This window comes from Melanotaenia boesemani, chromosome 9 (assembly GCF_017639745.1).
Source record: "Melanotaenia boesemani isolate fMelBoe1 chromosome 9, fMelBoe1.pri, whole genome shotgun sequence".
NCBI classification, from domain to species: Eukaryota; Metazoa; Chordata; class Actinopteri; order Atheriniformes; family Melanotaeniidae; genus Melanotaenia; species Melanotaenia boesemani.
The window spans coordinates 10497883-10519940 of NC_055690.1; the positions used below are offsets into that span (position 1 = coordinate 10497883).

At 39.3% G+C, this 22058-nt stretch overlaps 2 protein-coding genes across 7 annotated transcripts; both read right to left on the minus strand.

Annotated features, from left to right (window-relative positions):
• Positions 1-2037: 2037 nt before the first annotated feature.
• Positions 2038-14349, minus strand: LOC121645691 (heterogeneous nuclear ribonucleoprotein L-like). Of its 4 annotated transcripts, none has more exons than XM_041994291.1 (14): positions 14220-14349; positions 13379-13494; positions 12962-13199; positions 12266-12351; positions 11811-11907; positions 10983-11055; positions 7831-7863; positions 7111-7179; positions 6279-6520; positions 5636-5757; positions 5237-5438; positions 5057-5114; positions 4359-4469; positions 2038-2567 (listed from the first exon to the last, which is right to left on the minus strand). In XM_041994291.1, the coding sequence occupies exons 1-14, from the start codon at positions 14295-14297 to the stop codon at positions 2509-2511; spliced, it is 1584 nt and encodes a 527-aa protein (XP_041850225.1). In that variant the 5' UTR covers positions 14298-14349; the 3' UTR covers positions 2038-2508. The 4 variants fall into 4 exon arrangements, with proteins under 4 accessions (XP_041850225.1, XP_041850224.1, XP_041850227.1 ...); XM_041994290.1 differs by having other exon boundaries at positions 7111-7182; XM_041994293.1 differs by lacking the exon at positions 7831-7863.
• A 644-nt stretch (positions 14350-14993) lies between these two features.
• On the minus strand, positions 14994-21727 carry srsf7a (serine and arginine rich splicing factor 7a). 3 transcript variants are annotated; one of them, XR_006011520.1, is made up of 9 exons: positions 21493-21727; positions 19713-19946; positions 19366-19539; positions 19133-19225; positions 18954-18995; positions 18686-18730; positions 17797-17895; positions 16382-16920; positions 14994-15818 (listed from the first exon to the last, which is right to left on the minus strand). XR_006011520.1 is itself a non-coding variant. In XM_041994621.1 (8 exons), exons 2-8 carry the CDS (start codon positions 19934-19936, stop codon positions 16827-16829), a joined length of 771 nt encoding a protein of 256 aa, XP_041850555.1. In that variant the 5' UTR covers positions 19937-19946; positions 21493-21727; the 3' UTR covers positions 14994-16826. The 3 variants fall into 3 exon arrangements, 2 of the variants coding, with proteins under 2 accessions (XP_041850555.1, XP_041850556.1); XM_041994621.1 differs by having other exon boundaries at positions 14994-16920; XM_041994622.1 differs by lacking the exon at positions 16382-16920 and having other exon boundaries at positions 21493-21726.
• Positions 21728-22058: the final 331 nt, after the last annotated feature.

Consider the following 22058-nt stretch of genomic DNA (forward strand, 5'->3'; position numbering starts at 1 on the left):
CACCTGCTGTTAAACTTAAATTAATAGTATTAGAAATGGGGAAAGCAATATGATTTGCCACCATCTTTAAAAGTTTAACCTCAATATTGTCTATTCCACAGGGTTTATCCTTACTTGCTTGCAGTATTTTTACACTGTCCTCTGTTACAGTTTTAAATTTAAATGTACACTGCTTTGCTCTCATTATCCTATTGGTCATCATTTCATGTGAAATATTTTTATCTTGTCCCAACTCCATGATTTGTCTGATTTTTAGTATTTTATTTTTAAAATATTTGCCTAAATAATTAGCTATTTCTTTTGGTTTAGTAAGGTTAATTCCATCAGCCTCCAATGATGTTATATTTCCTTTAGCTTTTCTTCCCATAACTTCATTCAATGTACTCCAGACCTTTGCACTGTCCATTCCAGCATCTTTAATTTTATTCTGATAGTACATCGTTTTTTACATTTATTCATTTTAGTCACATTGTTTCTTAATTTACAATAGTTATTCCACTGAGCCACATCATTATGTTTAATTGCTTCCACCTTAGCTTGATTCCTTTGCCTCATATAATCTTTAAGCTCTTGATCTAGCCATGGAGTGGAGACTTAAGACTCTGGATTCTGTAGGGCTGTCTTGGCTGACACGCCTCTGCAGCATTGCGTGGACATCGGGGACAGTTCCCCTGGACTGGCAGACTGGGGTGGTCTCCGGGGGACCGGAGGGTGTGCTCCAACTACAGGGGGATCACACTCCTCAGCCTATAATTTTAGATAAAGTTGCACATAAGCAATCCATTATTGCATTGATTAAATTGTTGGTTAAACTCATTGATGAATTTATCAGCTATATAGATATCGTGCTGTATACACCTGACCTGTTTGTGCATCTAATGAGTATGAAACATCTGAATATGTTGTTTGGGTTAATTTACCTCAGGTTTATTACCAATAAATGTAAAAGGTAAGGAAAAAAAATTAATAAACTGTAGAAACTTCTGTTTACCACTAGATGGCAGATGATAAATACAATTCACATTAAGTGGTTCCAGTGTAAGGCTTGTGTCCAAAGTAATTTGAGGCGCGTTGTGGGTTGGAGAGTTTGCAGAGAGGCTGTATTCACTGTGATTTGAATTGTATGTATTCTTTGGTGTCAGAAATGTGGTAAATTAAATGTATTGTGACAGGTAATTTTAATTGCATTAACCCTTTAAGTACTATATTATGAGTGACAAGTGTTATTTTGGGTTGCCAGGCAAGACAGCAGGATGTTGTGGAACACCAGGGTACGTATAAATGGATTCTTCCTGGCGTTGTAATGTGGACTAAAACGAAAACTGAAAAATTATGTAAATTTGATATTTTGAAATGGAACTGGAACGCTAAGACAAGTGTCAAGGACAAAATGTTCTTTAAATTTTCAACAAATGAGAAGTTAAAAGAAACATTTGGTAAATTAATAATTGTTCTTGTGTTTGAAAGACTTGGTCGTGAAAAGTGTTTGTCCAAATTACCATCAACAAGCCTGACATTAAAACAGAACATTCATTTTATTTGGATAAGAGCTTGTTAAGGTTTATGAGTTTTATGTGCCGCAGAGGTCTTACAAACAGAAAACCAGGTATTAAAGGATTCCTGTAGCATTATTCTGTTTAAACACTCCATTTAAGAACCAGTCTTCTGAGGAGTGCGTTGCCAGGTGATACCCTTTTCTTTTAAATGATTGTGAGTTTGTATGCAGTTTATTTCTTAACCTCTCATCCAGTTTACATTTGACACGGAGCTTCTATAAAAGCAAATAACTGCTGAAGATTAAAAGTTTGCTGCAACATCTGCTGAGATGTAGAAGATAAAACAAAAGAAAATAGTGCCATCATCCAAGTTATAAAATAACAGACTGTTTAGAATAATGCCATGTTCCAGTGATATATTTTGTCTTTAACAAGATGGTTTCCAGTCTCCTTTGAGTAAAGGAGTCTTAAAAGGATAATGTTTGGGAAGATAAAACCAATTGGGACAATACAAAAGTAAATTAATACAACCCACTCAACATCAATTTTTTTCCTTTTTTTATTTTCTTAGAACAAAAAGATTCTCCATCTGCATATCAGACACTGAAACACAGAACTGAACAGTCAGCAATTAAAATTAACACAAGAAAAAATGTAGATAATAAAAGTTTCAAAACTTTTACAAAACCATGTTGTCCACTGCCACCTAACCACCTGAGCATAAAACCAGCCATCTCACAAATATGCCATGTCAGGTTAGTGTAAGCATTATACAAAAAGTAAAAAGGACAACTTCAAGACACAGGAACTAATACTCTTAACCACATCTGGGGCATAAATATCTAATTTAAATGCCTGTCATTTCCAAATATGCGGCTAAAAAAAAAAAAAAAGAGAAACAAACAAAAAAAAAAAAACAATTTCCTTAAGTGTTCTGCAAGCAAACATGGTCAGAGTACATGTGAACATGGGAATGGCAGACCAGTCTTCATCTTCGAGCTACAAAATGTACTCAGTTGGCGTGCTGAACGGTGGAGAAGCACAGTTTTAAGGTGTAAGGGTAGGGACCAGCTAGGAGAAAGAAGAGATTCAACATTAGGTAACAGTTTAACATCACAAAATTACACACAAGCTGAAACTGGCTCGGCTTTTAAAAGCAATAAACTTGACAGAGACACGGAGCCTGTTAAACGCAGGAAAGCTCAGTTTTTATGACTTTTCCTCCTTATCCTGTCTGGGTAGTCAAAACAGGATAAACCACTAACAGTTTCTGCAGAGCCTTTAAGAAACAAAACAAACATTCACACTGGACCACTTCTCCCATCTTAATGAGTCTACCTAGTTGCCATTCTGGCACATGCCGAGCAGGCATAGCGTGTTCAACAATCATTTAATGCCTTGCTCAACAGCAGCAGTTAAAGCTGAGAAGGTTCTTTAAGCCAAGCAAGAAAGAAGTCTTAAAGGGATCAATAATGGAACTCCTCAATTCAATGGAGGATTAAATAGCAGATGATTGCTGGTAGCATGTCCTAAGTGCTAATTATTATTATCATTATTATATATTTTTTTTAAATAGTGTGATTACCCTCAGTAGTTCTGAAGGCTACAGTACATACATACATACATACATACATACATACAGAACTGGTCAAGTAACTACCACAAACTCCTAGGCATCAATTTATTTGCTATGACAACATGAAAGTAAAGAAGTCATATGAAGCAGAAAGAATGAAGACAGCTGTCCCTGCTGATCAGTGCCTGACGAGCAAAGCCACCGATGCGGATAAGAAGCAGCTGAACGGCTGCATTCTAGCAAGGTGGCGAGTCAAAGTAAAAAGCTGTACTGGTTACAAAAAAAGCAAACTGGGGGCAGAAACACAAGGAGCTGATTGTTTCAGTTAGGTCTGTGGAACAAAAACAGCCACACCTTCAAGCACCTCTACGTAAAATGCAGCTGCAATTTATTTTATGGTCCATGTTTAACAAATTAGGTAGACACAGCTGTAAAGTACTGAGGAGGAAGGAAACCTTTTTTCTTTAATTAAAAGATTGCTATGCTCTTTATAGTCCTCATATATATATTTCTCAGGTCTTGTTATCATAGAGCCAACTTTTTCAACTACAGGAAGAAGCAATATGAAATACATTTTACAATTTTCCAGATTCCCTTTTATTTTTTCCCTAAATTCAGTATCTACTATTATTGTTCCAGATTATTTTTTTTTTAATGTGGCTTAATTTTTTCCAGGGTGATATGTCTACTTCTGTGGTAGGTGTATAAAATTTAAAAATGCATTAAGAGAATGTCTGTTTATTTATCTTAAAATGCTATTATTTTTAGCTTTAGAGGGCTTTATATGACAGTTGCTTGACAGGAAAGTGGTCAATGAAAGACTAGCTAACCTGCAGCAAAGGCCAAAAACCAGCTCCTCTGAGTTTGCACATATTTTGTCAGCCTGATGCAACTTTATTATTTTTTTCTGGAACCAGATGACATTGAATTTGTTAAAAAAAATTTTTTTTTTTTGATAATGTGTGTTTCTGCCAGCCTTCTAGCTGCTGCTGAACATCTAGAGGAAACTTGAGTCCCATTAGCCAACGTTGCACAAATGCATTCAACTCTCATCCAGCTTTTCCTTTTCGTTTGGCTCAAGCACCATGAAAAACTCAAATTGGTGGGGACAACAGATCTCACCCACATCTGAACAAATTCCACCAAACTCCATATTTTACAACTGATTCCAGCTTCATTGTCAAGTTTGCAAATACCATCTATGTTTATGGGATTCTGGAAAGCACAGCGTCTTATGGAAGTACTTCATGTAGTCACACTATTTACTTTGTGTATTTTGTACACACCTGGATTTTTCATTTGGTGGTGGTTCATCATGGCCAGTGCTTCCATGGCGTCATTAATGGACTCCCACTCCAGCAAACCTGAAGCACTGCGATCACTGGGAGCTGCGCCACCTGGTGGTTAGGAGAGCCAAGCAGACATTCAGTGTTAGTAATGTGAAGATGTTAAGAGGCACTACACATATTTCCGAACTTAAAACCTAAAAACACTTCACAACTTTGGCTTAAGGGATGCCCTGTGACATTTCACGTTACCAAACACACTGTTTCAGCAACCAAACTTCAACACGCCAGCCGTTTTGAACGTGCACCGTGGCTGATTTAGCAAAGAAATGCAAGATGATATCAACATAGAGAGGAAAAGAAATGTCTTTTACTGGACAGGCAGAATACAGATAGGATGCAAGATGGATGCAGAATTTGACGTCGCTGAGGTGGGGGGTGGGGGAGCTCACAAAAAAATCTGCCAAAGCTCTAAAGTGCCTCTTTAAAAATGACAGATTTACTTTGGCCCCAAGTTGAATAACTTTGTTATTGAGTGAATTAGTTCTTATATCTTCTAGGTCTAAAACAAAAAAACAAAAAAAAAAAAAAAAAAAACAGATAGCAACAACACTTTTGTAACACCCCCCTCAACACTACAGGAACATACATACACATAGTTTTTCTTCATGTTTCATCATTTCCACAGAGTAGCTTACTTTTTCCAGTGAACAACTTGACATTAACTGGGCACTTGACACCAATATCTTCACAAATCTGTAAAGAACAAAAAAAAAATTAAAACCTGAATGAACATTTACAGTGTGGGAAATTGTATTATTTTTAACCATCCACACATTCCAGTAAAATGAAATAAAAATATTTCTATTTGGACAGACCTGAGAGAAAACCTCTGGTGTGGCATCTGGCTGGGCGTTGAAGAAGTGCAACACGTTGCTCGGGTGCTGGATTCGGTTCTTAGCTGCCTGCTCTGGGGAAGTGAACCGGTTGTTCCTGGAGCCGTGGAAGTCCTTAAAACTGCTCGTGCCATCATCCAGTTCATAACACTGACCGGGTACGATAGCCTGCTGCTTGGAAACGCTGCAGGAAGAGATGATTATTCAATAATTTTGCTCTGAAAATGAACAAAAAAAGCACAGAAGAAAAACTCGAGACTAGAGACTGTTGTGATTGTTGTTGGTAACCCATCCGAGCCAGCGTAATCAGTCTGACCCAATTCCCCCTCCAGCAATCTTAGAGCTCTTTTCAGGAGTTTTAGCTGTACTGAGTAAACTCACCATACGTTAAGTTTCTGCCCAAACAAAAAGTTGTTGTTGAGGTGAGTGATAGCACGGTCCACCGCATAACAATCTCCCATCTCTACCATGGCAGCCCCAGGCTTACTCTTCATGAACTTCACCTGGAGAGCACAGAACAGGATTTACCAGTTTTCCTCCAGGTTCAAGACAAACGCTCAGAAAGAGAATCATTTGGGTATGAATGAATGACAATACATCCAGTAATCTTCAACACCATTGCAATGCTCTTGCACTTTCATTTTGGTCTTAAAGTCAAAGTCAATCTGTTGAAAGATGTCTATTCTGATAATCCTGTTAATGAAGTGTGAGATTTATAACAGATCTTGCCCTCGAGGCAAGTCTTTTAAATGACACCATGACTGAAAGCATCAGCTGCTACTCCTGACCAAAAAAAAAAAAAAAAAAAAAAATACAATACTGGTATACTGGTTTATTAACTGCATGGTCGGAGCAATGAGCACTCGCCTTTTCAGTTTTACAAAAACATTAAGTACGAGTCAAAAGTTTGGACACAACTAATGAAATGTTACATCCTGTCCATTTTTCTTATAAACATGATTAAAACATTTAAAAGTTAAATCTGGAGCAGATTCTTTCAGGATGTTTTCTAGCAGATACTGACCCTCTCTACGTTCCCATAGAGACAAAAGATATTGAAAACGCGGTCTGCATTCATCTTGGCAGGTTCCAGCCCATAAACCATGACAACTGGAGAATCAGCATGGGCACCATACTCGCCAGGAGGAGGGGGAGGAGGTCCATAGCCAGGCCCATAGCTCCTTCCTCCTCGCCCTCTCATTGGAGGACCCATACGGCGACCCTCATATTGTGGGGATCCATAATTGTCATCGTAGTTAGGGTAACCTAACGAACAAAGCAGAGGACAGAAGTAAGGGAGTGAGTAAAGGAAGGTCATTATCTATTAAAAAGAAATTTTAGTCCCCATATTGGACAGACCACCAAACTTAATGTAAACAAACTTGGCACAAAAATTATGGAAATTTGTGTTTGGTCTCTTTTTTCTTCTCTTTAACAATACAGGTTGTATTTTCTTATTACTGTGAGAGGGTTCAACCATCCAGTCCACCAAGCAACTCTAAACAAGAGTGAAAACTAACATGAAAGTATTTGGTCTGTCTACACATTTAGCTGTGTTGCTCATTCCAGAAATGCATGATCCTTACAAGTTATACCTCATAAAAAGGTGAATGATCAATCATCCCAATGATGTATAATACAACACTGATTATTCCTCCCATTTGATAATACCAACCAAACAATTTTTTTGTCATGCTTACAGCAGGTTTCAAAGCCCAGACTGCTTTACCTCTTATTTTGTAAAATAAAGAATAACCACTGTAAAAACTTTAAAAGTACAGAAGATATTAGCATAGTATTTTGTAGAAATATGTACTGCAGGGTGTATTTTTGTTCCCCAGGGGCACGAGACTTACCAAACTCAGAAGGGTGGTCACCAAGTAGAGCCGGCTGTCTCTGCCGTTTGTTGGGGTTGGCATTCACATCTTCTACAAGGAAGAGAGGATAAAAAAAAAGGTAGAGAAAAAATAATAATCAAAAATTCACAGATGAAATTATACTAGAAACAAGACTAGTTTCAATCTTTCCAATGCCCAACCTTAAAGTGTAAAAAAAACTTGACATTTTGATGCCAATAACCACCTCTGACCGAACAACATACACACAGTCTACAAATTTGTCAGGGTCTCTTTAAAACACAGACTCCAGATTAGTACACATGCATTTCAAGATGGATTCATCTAGCCTGGAAAAGCCACACCAGCACAGACGTACAACCCTCCCCCCCGCATTACGCTCCAGACTGGCTACAATCACTCCTAACTGAACTCAGTTATTATATTCTGTATTTCAAAATTAGTTGAGGAAATGGGGAGGGAGGTATGGGGATGTAACAGTGCAAGACCAATATTTTTTTTTAAACAGGAAATGACCCTGAAACACAATCCTTTTTAATTCAAAATCATCCACAATGGTAATCTGATAACCTAAGTTGGAACAGAAAAACATGGCAAAGATGAGGTGGATGCTGATGATCTAGGAGGTGAAAAAGGGAAGGATCTCAAACAAAGTCACTCTGAACAGTGTGTAAGAAATGGCTAAATTTAAAAGTAAAAAGTTTGTACGCTCACACACACCTGCATTGCTCCCATTGCCATCTGCATCACCATCTGTACAGGTACACAATAATCATACACAATCAGAATGGAGGCCAGTAAATCAGTTACATTTATACAGGGCAAATAAACTGATGTTATCCCAGTTAAATGTCAGGAGAGTGCATTCAATATACTCATGACAAGCCTGTCTGTCCTCATCTGGAAGCATCTTAGAATAAATGCAGACTAAATTAACTGTAATATGCTGATGGCTTGGTACCTGTACAAGTGACCAGCCAGGCAATTTGTACACCAGCAGACCACGCAGCTGTTTGCACTCTCGCTTTGTATAAATAACATGATTTAATCTCTGAAGAGACTATCACAAGTCCAGGGAATCACACATGGATGAGATTATTCATGGCTGTAAACTGCCAACAGAGGGACCATCAATATATATGGAACAGAGTACGGTTGTGCGACATTCAAAGCAGGCATCGACACAACCACAACCATCAGCCTCTTTCACAAAGAGGAAGATTTAGCCTGTATGAGGGAAAACAAAACAAAAAAAACAAAACAAAAAAAAGAAAAAGAAAAAGCGGAATAATGTTTGTCTTGTGTGTCGATGTTGGTTGCTGGGCTTTGTGGTCGTGTGGTGCTGTGCAGTTATTTCACGATGAGGGTCTCGATTTACTTACTGCAGCTCCCACACTCTTCATTCAGTTCATTTCATCCCAAACTCTCATCCATTTCCTCTTTGGAAGGGGAGGAGGGACAACTCTCCACCTCAGCATCGAGTGTTGGTTTTATCAAGTTGAAATGCTCATTGGTGGGTTGGTTGGGGTTTCCATCCTTTGTGTTCCATTTTAGTGGTTTAGTCTGCTTAGCGTCCACTGGTACGCCTTGAGGCTGCCAGAGAGCACATGTCAGTAGGGAAGGTGGCTCCTCTTAGCCGCAAATTGCCAAACCTGCATTACATGGAAGGCGTTACACAGGTTCTAGACTCATACTTAAAACACTACTAAAAAAAGGATATCTAAACAGGGATAATTAGCAAGAAAATTAGAGGGGGAATGAGAAAAGTAGAAAGAGTAAGACAGAGAAGCTGAATTCCATGTAGGGGAGGGGTACAAACGGAAATAAAAACAAAAATAGGGCTGACTGGGGTTTAAGTGTGCTTGATGGTGCTGTCAGCAGTGTCCTGTCTTCATCAGTTGCCTTGTGTTGGCCCGATGCGTGGTGTAATTCATCGATTGGATCAGTTGGTGCGGCGTCAGCAAATGTCAGTGTGTTGCTCAAATGTTTCAGGTTTTTTTGTGTTGAAAAATGGTGTTGAGCAACGCAGCTCACAGCAGTACATGAAGGGCCAAGACTTTTAAATGTGGTCTCAGTAGATCTGATTATGTCAGTATGCATCATCTGCTGTAGTGGGGGATGTCTGTCACTACCTTCGCTCTGGGTGGAGTTGTGCATCCTCTGGTGTAAATCTCCGTTTGGTGTGGACAGTGGAGCGCTGTTGTGGGGATTTTGGCTTGCTTCAATGTGTCATTGGCAATCAGTAGAAGAGGAAAGAGGGGGGAGGGACTAAGAGTAGCTCAGTGCCCAAAACTCCCCACACTCTTCAACTGTCTTCATGGTTCTTCTGCAAGAATGCAGAGATGAGGAATAAGTGGTATATCAGTCCTACTTCGTCATGTTGAGTGGATGGTGTCTTGTAGATTATCTCCTTGTATCTCGGAACATTTGGCCCTCTGTATGAGAGTGGTTGTGTCCTCAGTGAAGAAGTGGAAACTTGAGGTGGTGACTGCAGAGTGGTGATGTCAGCATGTGTCTGCCTTTCCCTCTGAGCACAACATTCATGTGTTCTTTGGAGGAGATCACAGACTGCAGATAGCCTGTTAACTGATGCTGGTCCATGTCTTCATTCTCATCTCTTACCCTCAAAATCAAAATACACTGAGTATCAGCAGATTTAACAAAAAGGCCATCTCTATTTTAGTTCTCAGTGAGCAGGACTAATGGTGGTCAAGGTTTAAATAGATCCAAATAGAAGAATTTACAGTATGAAAACACTGGAGAGACCAGGATCAGTCTTGTTTCCAGTGACTGCTTCTAAACTGAAAATTCATTTTCCATAAACCCTGCAAAGTTCACACATGTGAGGGAAGCAGGAACAGCAAATGCAGGCAAAAAGTGCTCAAAACAGGTTCACATCTTCAGTACAAAAATGTAAACAGTCCTAAAGTGATGATTATCAACTAATCTGTAGTATATCAGACAAGTTACTAGTCTGCACGTTTAAGAACAAACTCCACATGGAGCCAAAACTCAACAAATTTAAATTTTAAGCTTACTGAAATAAAGAATTGACCACGTATCACCTCGAATAAACATTTATTCTTTGCATGACTGTGGTCTGTTCCAATTTGGGTCATAAATTAACCTGAAGGTGCTTTTAAAGCATTTTAACTGAGTTAGAAAGATAACATCAAGTTAAAATTCCCATAACTTCAAGTTTGAGAACGTCAGTCACTATTTCCTTTTACGTTTGGGGAAAAAAAAACCCAGCCAGGTGAACAAGCTTAGCAAGCTGAGTTGTTGAAAAAACTCTGGCTAACATGAACTTGGTTCATGTAGTAATTAGCCATCATGTTGTTGAACAGGATGTAGCTACACACAAAAATGTTTGATCAAATTTCCAGTACAAGAGATTTGTTGAACTGAAGGAAGCTCTGTTTCTCGCAGAGGCTGTAAATGTCTCATAAGGTTGAGCAAACTAGAAGAGCTACATGCCACTAGGCTGAAGAATGCTAGCCCCAAGATATTTAATAGCATTGAGTGTCACCACACAGCCTATTAGCGACTAGAAACCCCGTAGGATAGGAAGAAAAACAAAAATGTTGATACCCCGCTATCATCTTTCAGTGTGCAAATGCGTTCCTGCCACTCCCAACACACGGCGGAGTTTTGTTTTTATGATTGTCTGTTTAGAGAACACAGACTTCATAGAGAAATCTTGCTGGTCACAAAAATAATTTAAACTAACCATGTAGTACTCTGAGCAGTTAAGCCTTTTGCTAAAACTCCCCACAGCGACAGTACGGGTGCTGAAATGTATCGTCTGTCAGTTACAGATGTGCAACGCACAGCAATTGCTCAAGAATGTGTCTGGGTGCTGGAAGTTTTACCTGGCCCTCCCAGGCTGGGGTTCGTGTAGTCCCAGGTGTCTTGGTCATTCTTGAACACATTCAAGCGAGTTGGCTGTAGAAACAATTTATATGACACATAGATTAATATAAAGACTACAGTTTCAACTAGACCGACTAAAATACAGAGCATATGAAGTTCTAGTTATACTTAAAAGATTTGAAGCTTATTGAAAAAAACATTATGAAATGAGAGAAACCAAAGTGGTTCCAGTGCTGGTTCAGGACTGGTGCTGGAGACAGGTCCGGCTAAGAACTGGTTTGGTTTTCTACAGTCAGAATCTGGTCATTATATTACTTTAAATGCCTCCTCTAGCACAAATACTCCTCTCTCCAATGTAAATCTGCATTCTGTTTAAGGCCACAATGCAGGACACACAAAAACAACAACAGATCACAATGTTTGTTTAATCTGATCAAAACTGATGTCTTAACATCAGCAGCGTCGTTTTAAAACAGCTCGCATTAGTGAACGCCACCACCAGCTGGTGTTTGGAAAGGTTGCCTGTAGCTACGTAAACTGGATTTATTGTTGCTATGACTGGCAAAAAAAACAGCAGTAGAAAAATGAAAAGGAATGCTGAGCTGCCACTTGGCTCAGAGTTTTTCTCCACAACCCCGTCCCTATGCCCTGTGAACTGATTTATAAATTAGAATCTGGTTCTGAAGCAGCACTGGGACCAGTTTAATGAAAAAAATTCTTAGTGGTTATGTTTCCTGCAGGGCTACTGTGTTAAATTTTTATTTTGATCTCTAAGAGTTTATATTGTGAAAAGCAAACTACACCCACTAAGTGAGATACAGATGTACCTTTGCATACTCGATTTTCAGAGTACAGCAGCCAGAGTAAATATCTGCTCCGTTGAGTGATGCCTTAGCCCGCTGTGCACTTTGCACTGAGTCAAATGTGATGACAGAGTTAAGGAAAGAACATGCAAATCATATTTTCTTTTCCCAGAAACCACTCGAGACTGAAGGCCTTTTCACATACGAGATATGCTGAATTTCTGGCTTCATTAACCTGTTGAAGAGATGCCATTCAATCATTCACACATTAGCTGGTTCATTCAAACAGACATATTCAACTGTCCCCAGATTAGTGAACTGTACTTGTGTGAAAGGGGCTTTAGATTAAATTTAAAAAATTAAGTTTCTTCCCACAAGCTGGGACTTACCACTTACATAAAGAAAAATAGAAAATTATTAGGCAACAGTCCCCAATATGGTTAAGACTACATGTCAGAAGACACATAAAAAAAGGATATTCCACCATTGCCTGGACGCCATTCTTTCTGAAGATGACAATTCTTTGGACAGGCCCGCAGTTATTGCAGATAGTGTAGAGGACATCCTGATAACAAAGCACACAAAAACAAAGACACAAGATAAAGTGATAAAAAAACAAACAAAAAAAAAAACAATGTTGATCTGATCTTGGATTGAAATGCAAACAGCAGCGAGTTACGGACAACTTATCTAATCAGATCGGATCAGGAATGTTTGTTGCCATACAAGTCAGCTTTTTTTTTTTAAGTAGATTTCTTATTACTGGAAACGTCTTTTGCATCCATTGTTAGTACACAATTGGTCATTAAAATACATAAAACCAGTATGAGCATAATTACATGAGATGGACAAATTACATGAGATGGACAAATAGTTTGGCCGAGTACTGCTATTCTAGCTAAAAAAAACAAACAAACAAACAAAAAAAAAAAGTCATTTTGGTATGCCAACAAACCCCTAAAACACCATAAATAAGTCATCCCATAAGAACAATTTCACTTTTAAAGTTGTTTGAAACCAAAAATGAGTTTGTTTACAAGTGACAGCAACATTCCTATAACATGTTCAAACCTGATCTCAACACTACTGAATTTACATGTATGAGTTTAGCTCAAAACCCACACAACTGTAGTAGCAACACACACACACACAGCAGTTTTTTTCTCTGTATTTACCGTAGTGATGGGATAGATGGGGTTCATGATGGTAAACAGAAGAACATTGTTAACACTTCTAGAGTCGTCAGAATCTCCCGGTCTTGAGATCTTCTTACTGGTAGAATAGTTGATGAAGGCTGGATGGCCAGCTATGTAGACCTGGTTGTCTGCAGCGTAGGTTACAGCTGTAGATGATCCATTCATGTCCTCATACTCCACCAGTGCCTGACGCTTGTTTGGCATCACCACCACATAGCTACAACAAAAGAAAAGAAGAAGAATAGGTCTTTATTGTCATTATACATAGTACAACAAAATTGGAAGTGGCAGTTAGTTTCTCATCCCAATTTATTTATGAGTGTTTTATTTGGTAGATAAAGATCAAACTATCATTCTAGTATAATTTGCGCACACACAAAATTAGTTGATTCTGACCTGATAGCTCCAAATTCTTGTAAGGTTTCCACAAGGTCAGCCTCTGTAACGCCGTCCACAAGACCCCGGACATGAACCACCACGGAAGGAAGCGTTTTATGTGGATCTTCATATCCCTGCAAAGAGGGAAAAATACATTTAATAAATGTTACTTGTCAGAAATATTTTCAAACATGTCACGGTGCCAAAAACATCGGAAGGATTTTTTTCTTTTAGCTTTGCGATTGTGATTGGGACTGTTTTCATAGGATGAGCTTAACGGAGTACCTAGGCGGGAGGCGGAGTGAGTTGGTCTCTTTTTACATTTTATTAAAAAAGACCGTTATCCTTACCAGCTGATTTGACAAACAAAACACGTAAAGAAAAGCGGCATCAACCAAAGAGCTACTGGTTTGATTGTAGCCAGTCCAATTAGTCCTCCCAGTAAAAAAAAAAAAAGAAAAAGAAAAAAAGGTGGGGGTGTAGCTAGCACCATGCTAACGTTATCTGTGCTAGAACAAAGCGGGGCTTCGGTGAGGCCCGGCTGGGGAAACCGCCCTCGAAGTTACCAGTACAAGGACGTGTACAATTAATGTTTGAAACTGTGTCCTGTGTGACCTTACATGTAAAATGCACAATCTGAAATGATATGTGGCGTTTATATAACGGAAAATTATATGGGACAGCGCTTTCATTCAGCATATTCAGTGACCCACTGTGCATCGTGACACCTTTTTTTCTTTAGCAACGCACAACTGAATGAATCAAATTCTACCAACAAATAAGACTAACCGAACTGGTCGTGTTTGCTGTGCAAAAAGAAAAAAAAATCTCTAATGTAACACGCAGATCATCGACTCACCGTGGCCATTCCGTCGGTTTTCTGTCTTTTCGTTGCCCTGCCGTCTTCGCTGTAGTAACGGCTCGCTGCAGTAGCCATGTTGTCCCGGTTAAAAAGAATGGTGGTAGTGACGATGAACTGAAATGGACGGAAAAAATCAAGAAAAACCAAGCGGGAGTTTCCACGCCCATTGTAACGAGACAACGTGCTGTGATAGGCGGAAGCAGATGTCAATCTGTGTATGCCTTGATTACCAGCCAACAGGATTAGCTGCGTCAGCAGGCGTCGACTTCCCGTATTCGTGGCTCTCCTCTACCTGGTACGTATGACGTTCGGCAGTGTGATGCGTGGACCCAGCAATCCAAGGGAAATGTGTTTATACTGAAAATACTAGTGCAGTTCAGTTTATTTTCTAAATAGACTTTTTAAAAATTTGTTATATGCACTGTACGTATACTTAAGTCAATGAAACAGTTTAAAATTAGTTTAAAATATATTAATTTAGAGGAAGTCATCAGTGACTAACCTAACCTAAAAGAAACAAGATTATAGACAGCAATTTGGCACTAAACGTTGTTGCAAAACAAAACGTTACTTCCATTATTTCTTTTTCATTTTCCATTGTGCAGCTGCCTCAAGTCTGAAATCTGCAGTTACAATTATCACAAATAGCAATGAGCAAATATAGCAAATTTTTGTTGAAAAGAAAAACATTGAAAACTACCATCTTCCACATCTTCATTATAACAATAGCATTTCATGAATGGATGAGGGAAAAAATACAGGACCAGTGTGATACGTTGAGGTTTATTCAAAAATAAAACTGCCAAAGCTCTACCATCTGGGCTTGAAACAAAAAATTACAGCAGCCCCTGCAGAAATCAAAACTTGAGCATTGTATGCAACGTTAAAATCAAGTCCAAGGAACAAAGGAAAACATGGGGAATCTATTTAGTACAGTGACGGTGACTGGACTGTATTGTGTAGAAGAAAAATCTGAAGGAATGTGACATCATATTCAAAGGTATGCAGACCAGCAACTATACACCGCAACCAGAATGAATGTCAACACTGATAAGCAAGCATCAACTTAAGAATACGAAACAAAGATAATGCTAGCAAAAAATCAGTGAGGAAAAAAATCCAATATTTGCACTTGGGGAATACAAGGTTCTTCATTCAGTGTATTCTGTCTCAAGATCTGCTTCAGATGTCCCCAAACACTTAACATTTACTATAAGAACAGCCAATATTACTGCTAAAAGCCAAACATAAAGGTGTTGTTTCTTAGTTTTGCTACATGCTTTCTAAAAAATAGTCATCAACGCAGCCATAACATAAACAGAATAAAGCCTGTATGCTATACTGACTAAATCTCTGGGAATCTGTAGCTGTGGAGAAATTACAAGCCTGTAGGTAAAATTATAACTGTAATTTGGGGAGTAGACTAGACACACATACATACAGAAAAAATAAGAAAAAAACTGCTTCTGTAGGGCTGTAAAAGCAGACAGGGTGTGGGGGGGGGGGGTTGTTTAGGAAAGTGGTAGGGACTAAATCTTCTTCACTCAGTCATCTGCTGGTGTAGGGCTTCGGTGTGGGCTTGCTGAACGGGAGCGACTGAAACAAAAACAGAGAGGAATTAGCTTGCCACAGGGGAAGATGGAAGAAAGACCTAGGGAAAATATACACGTACATCTAAATAAACTATGTATAACTTAACATTTTTACTGAAAAGTACTGCTCTCAACTATCAAAATACTTCTATCCTCAATCCATGGTAATTTCATATCAGAAGCAACAATTCTTTTTGAGAAACAGCTGTCCAAGCTCAGCAGCTAAACATGTACTTAAACCCAACAATTACACAAATAAACTGCAAGTCCTTGACACTATCTCATTCGCTGCTGAGAAATTTACAGCACAAACAAATGTGGCTTCAAATGGTAATGAAGAGTCAACATGTGTTACACAAGAAAATCATGAAAAACCCTCTCCTGATATCAACCCCCCAATATTCATGGTGCCTGCTTGTCTTGCTCTCATTCAGTCATCCAAACACACTCACATTCACTCACACACTTCTACTCTGTGCATGCTTGTTTAAGGCTCAACTTTAGCAAGCCTGTAAATTTTCTTTTACCATCAACATGAGCTTGTCAGGGGGTTTGATTTTTCGTTACCTTTGGAGACAGTGGTAGATACAACAAGTACAGAGAAGCGAAGGATGAAAGGACTGTAGGACGGATGACTACAACTTGGAGAGACACTGCGCCGGGAGGCTCTTGAAGACTGATCTCTCGTCAGCTCTTTCTCTCACATTCAGAAGCTAAGTCAGGCGAAGAACTCTGGTAGGTAGGGGGGTCTGGTAGGTAGGTAATGGATTTAAAAGGCCGAACTCTGATCTGTGTGGGTCAGCCCTCTGGTACGTCTGAAGGCTGGCTGGCTGGCTGGGTGACTCTAGTAGAACAACTGTATGTGTGTGCGGGCTGATCTCGTCTGAGCGTGTGCGTCGGTTGAACAGACAGTCACCCATTCACTGTGGGGAGGGTTCGGTCGGTAGGTCGACCTCTTTCTCGCTGTCTAACACCAGATGCAGGCGAAGGCTGATCTCAGGTCAGCGCTTAGTCACCCTCCCGCAGGACGTACACACCGCCAGCTGGCAGACCCTGGGCCTGGGATCAGCTGCGGTGTCAATGCAGTGCTCAGCTCCCACCACACGCTTTAAAGAAAATATGAAAAATAAACAAAACTGCTGCAAAAATGCTTACCGCAAGTCACACCACTGGTGCTGTTAAATCTAATCTCAGTAATTATTTTTCTGGAGAGTTCTTATCTAGCCAAATTCAAGATATGGAATTTATATTGAAATATAAAAACATTTTAAAATTATGTCTGACCATCTTAAACAAGTGTAAATCCAGAAAATAGCTTTAACTGTCAGTTTTCAACAATTTATTTATAACAGGGCTATAGCTACGGTAGATGAGCTAAAAAGAGGTAAGAGTACAGATAAGGGTACAGAGTACAGATCTCAGTGGTTTTAGCTGCTGTCTTTCATGTGCTCTCTTTTCAGGATCAAGTGGGACTGATAAAAAGCCAAACAATGCGGAGCCATCAAGACTTAGAAAAGAGAGCACAGGAAGTCCAATCTGTCATCTACCTAAATCTCCCTAGACCCGACTTAGGGTCCAGGTCTCTGCTTTACCCCACCCAGTCCACAACTGTAGAGGCTGAAGATCTCTTTGATGAGGAGGTAGGGGGATCTCAGCAGTCGTCCATCTTGTCCCCATGTGGCAGTTGGCTGGAGGCAGCATGACACTCGCAGTTTGGAGTAGGGTCTATTTATAAATCTTTCCTTACCTAGACCTAGGCTGGATCACTGCACCTGGCTAACATAAAGACTGGCCCTCACCTGGAACGCAGTATATCTAAAATCTATGATCTATCTATATAGAGCTCACTGGCACATCCTCCTACTGAGACGTTACATACATGTAAAAAGAAAAAGACAACTGGCAGGACTAAGCATTACACATTTATTACACCACCCATACCCTGTTTCAGTGAAAAAGCGGCATCTATACGGAGGGTTTACCTGTTCCTTTTGTGGTTGGCTGACGGAGATCGAGACCGGGATCGGGAAACAGAGCGTCCTCTGGGTGCAGAGCCAGACCGAGACCGGGATCTGGAGCGACTGATGTCAAACAGAGACATTTTACTTGTTGCAAAGCTTGATGACAAACCTCACATTATACCATTGCAGATGTAGACATTTAGGTAAAGGTGTTACATTTCCACATGAAGTAGCTTTAGTATCCCTGCAAGCAGATCAGGCTTCATGCCAAGTGGTTGTTTCTTTCTGGCTTAGCATACCATTCAACATAGTCATGCAAATGGAATTCTACTGCAGTTTTAGCTGTTGTTTTTGTTCAGGCTCTGATTAACAAGAAAATAAATCAATGTTCAAAACAGCAACATGAACATGTTTAAACAAATTACAACATAATATCTACACAGCACTTTCACTTACAAGCTTAAATGCAGCAAATCTTGTTTACCTAACAATCATTTAACCAGTGCAGGACCAATATTTTTCCCCAGAGGGCACTGCCTTGTTTTGTGTGCAACTGCTTTGAACCCTTTTAGGAAAAGTTTCTGAATTTCTTAAGTGCTGGTACGGTCACTGTTGTGCTTTTGCAGACAAACTTCATGTGGGCTTTGGTTGGCATCTGCAACATAGATGGTATGATGAACTGCCAGTACTGTTCTAATAAAAAACATTTTTATCACAACATGCTGACGCGTGCATGTGACTGTGATGTTGAGACTGGTCAGCTGGTTACCAGTCACTGCTACTCAAACTGACACTTCCAGATCCAAATCACCAATCAGTGTGCTGTAGTTTATGGCGAGAACAGCAGTTTGTCTCAGATCCCACCTGCAGAAATGTAGATGTACCAATAGGCAGTTTTATAAAAAGCTACCTTCTCGCTGGAGTCCTGGACTTGGAACGGGCAGGGGAACCAGAACTGAAGTCATAAAAACAAAGAATAGTTTGATAAATACTTTTATTACATTAGGAACATCTAATTAGATAATGAAAAAGCAACTGATTTCAGAGAAAGATAATCTACCTACGATTCAGAGGATAAGTATGATATTGTCTTAAAAAATCTTGTTCATGTAGAGGAAATTAAAATATTGTGATACCATAAATCACTTAGTTTTAGTGCATGAAAACTGGCATCTTACCGGCTTCTGCGTCTGGAATAGGATGGAGATCGGCGGCGGCTCCTATCAGAGTGCGAGAAAAAAAAAAAAAACAAGAAAAATCACAAACACATACATACAGTGGCTTCACACTGTAATCACAATTGAAGTTTTCAGAGCTAATTCCATTAGATCTGTCTTTTTTCCTCATGCCAACATACCGGCTGTAGCTTCGGCTACGGCTGCGAGAGTGAGAGCGGTACCGGCGTCCACGTGACCTGGACCTGGACCGAGATCGCGAACGAGAGCGAGACCTAGAATGAGAGGACAAATTTAACGCCCTCAAACTTCTGCTCCTTTGATGGTACAAGAAGGTAAATGCAGTTTTTTTTTATCACAATAACAGCAAATTAAATTGTATGTGTAGCGACAGAGAAACAGATTATTCCTTCACCTGCTGCGACGGCCTCTCTTGCTATAGCGGTAGCAGTCATAAGCGTAGTGACCCCGGTCCCCACACTGGTAACATCTATCATTTGGGTCAAACTGGCGACGACTGGGCCGCCCACGACCCTTCCTAGAGAGGCCCGTTGACATTTCCACACGAACACGGGAACCACAAAGAAGCCTGAGTGGGAAAAGATTTAAGTTAGAGGAATTTACACCATTTGTGTAAAATTCCTTAAGACAGTTCTCATTGTTGTGCTGAGAGAATCTAAGTACTAAAACAATGCAGATGGACACAGAACTTTGAGGTTGTTAATTTTTGTTTGGTCTCTGTGTGGTCTTTTTGTAACTTACTTTCCATCCATTCCTTTAACAGCATCTTCTGCATCTCTAGGATCCTCAAATTCCACAAAGGCAAACCCGGGTGGATTTCTGGCCACCCAGACACTTCTCAGAGGGCCATAATAACTGAATGCTCGCTCCAACTCCCCCTTGGCAGCACCATTACCCAGGTCACCAACGTAAACTTTGCAGTCAGTGGCCCGCGATGAACTACGAGAGGATGAATAGTATGACATCTCTCCTTGCCTGTTGGGGGATGGCAAATGTCCATAAGCCAGAACAATCAGATACCAATCACTGCAACTTGAGTCTTGATATCGGACTAAGCTTATGAGATGTTACTATCACTGCAACATGGCACTGAGCTCCCTTCCAGTGAAGAGGAGGCGGAAACAAACACAAAGGAGACGAACTGACAGGTATTCAACTTAATGAGACATTCTAACTTCAACACTATACTTTTAAACTGACGACAGCTAAATACAATGTGTGACAGCTGCATCATTTAACCATTGCGTAATTTATTTTAAGACTTTACTTCTGTTGTGCATAAATGGACCTTAACGCGTGATGCAGTAAGCTCAGATGCCAATGGTGTGTAAATGAAAAACAAGTGAAAATGGTCCAATAATTCCAAGTAATTTCAAATATTTTTTAAATACATATTACTGAAACAATTAACCATTTAATATAAACAATGTGCATATGATTACACCAGTAACATAAGTATTTAATTTATAGGGTTACTATCTTGCCTTCCTTAAATTCAAGTAGGCTATTACAGAGCTATAGCTCATTAAGTCAACCATTTCCCATAAAACTTTTGCATGTTATATATTTTTTCCCATTATATATTCCTTTAAAATCCCAGGGAAATTCAAATCTATGATAATGAAACAAAATCATTAAGTAAGTTTTGGTTTTTATAAACATTATCCAAAAAGGTTAAATATATAATTTAGGTAATGGGGATGTGTGTATGCTTTAGTCTACATTTATAATCAGTTTGGAGATTTGTTTGACATATTCATAAAAGAAAACATTTGAAAGGGCCTAAGGATTAAAACATACCTTTGTAGCTAAAATACTAGCTAAAGAGTGGAATCCACAAAAGAACATTGAAAAAGTCAGTCCAGCATTGTAAATCTATGATTTTATTAATTCATAAATAAACCCGAATTAACTATATATGTATATATATATATATATATATATATATATATATATATATATATATATATATATATATAAGTGCAACAAACTGTGTTTGCAGACTTACCATGATAAAAGAAACATAATCGAAACTAAAGGTGTTGTTTGCCACTGCCCCTCAACTGCCTGAAAGTCTCGATCTGTTGTAATGGCTCAGCAGGTGTTATAGCGCCACCGTGTATTTACGACCTCCTTAACGTGCCAAGATCCCTTCATGTCTCTTAAACCAGTATTACTTCAATCCCGTTATTCAACCCAACACAAACTAAATGTGTCAACATGAGTCACAGACACAACTGGTTTATGATGAAAAACATACTTCCATTGTAGATGCAGTTTCGGCTATCCCTGCGCGTGCTAACGACATGAGCAACTGCGGCCAGGAGCTGAGCCAAGTCAACTTCATTAACGCGACACCATGGATAATTTAATACAAACAGACACTACTGCGGGTAATCTTAAAATAAAGATATAAAACAGAATTAATTTAGCGACTACGTATTAATGTTAAAATCAGGAATTAGTGAAGGCCTACCCCTGCTCATAAACAATGGCGGTAGCACGCGTTAGCTAGCCTTACCTTCTTCCGTTGAATCCTGATTCCGTTCCAAGCTGAGACGAAACTTCAACAGTCTCTAACAAAAGCCTGCGCTCTGATTTTACTAACTACACAATAACAGTGCAGAATGGAGTCGTCAAATTTCCTCACAAACGAACATCAATTGATCGCCCTCATATCTTCAGCGAAAGCTGGACGACTTTACCTACAGCGATGAAGAGGCTACCGTGACCTATCCGCGTGCTTCCGTAACTGCGTACTGTGACTGGAACACTTCCGGTGAAACCAATGAGTTCAAAAAGCTTGACTCGTTAAAATTACATCGTTTATGGAGACTATACCGTTTAAAAAAAATAACAAATAAATAAAATTCTAGTTGCAGAAGAAAAATGTTTATATAATTATCACAATAAAAAGTAATTACTGTGATCATGTCGCTCACAAATTTTGACCTCGTAAACACACCCCAATACATTTCTATCAAAGCTGCGCATATAAGTACTTTGTTTGATTAATGTCTTTATTTTAGATGCTGTAGTCTCCTATTGTTTTATTACCGGAGAAAGCTGACTGAGGGATAGTTCAAG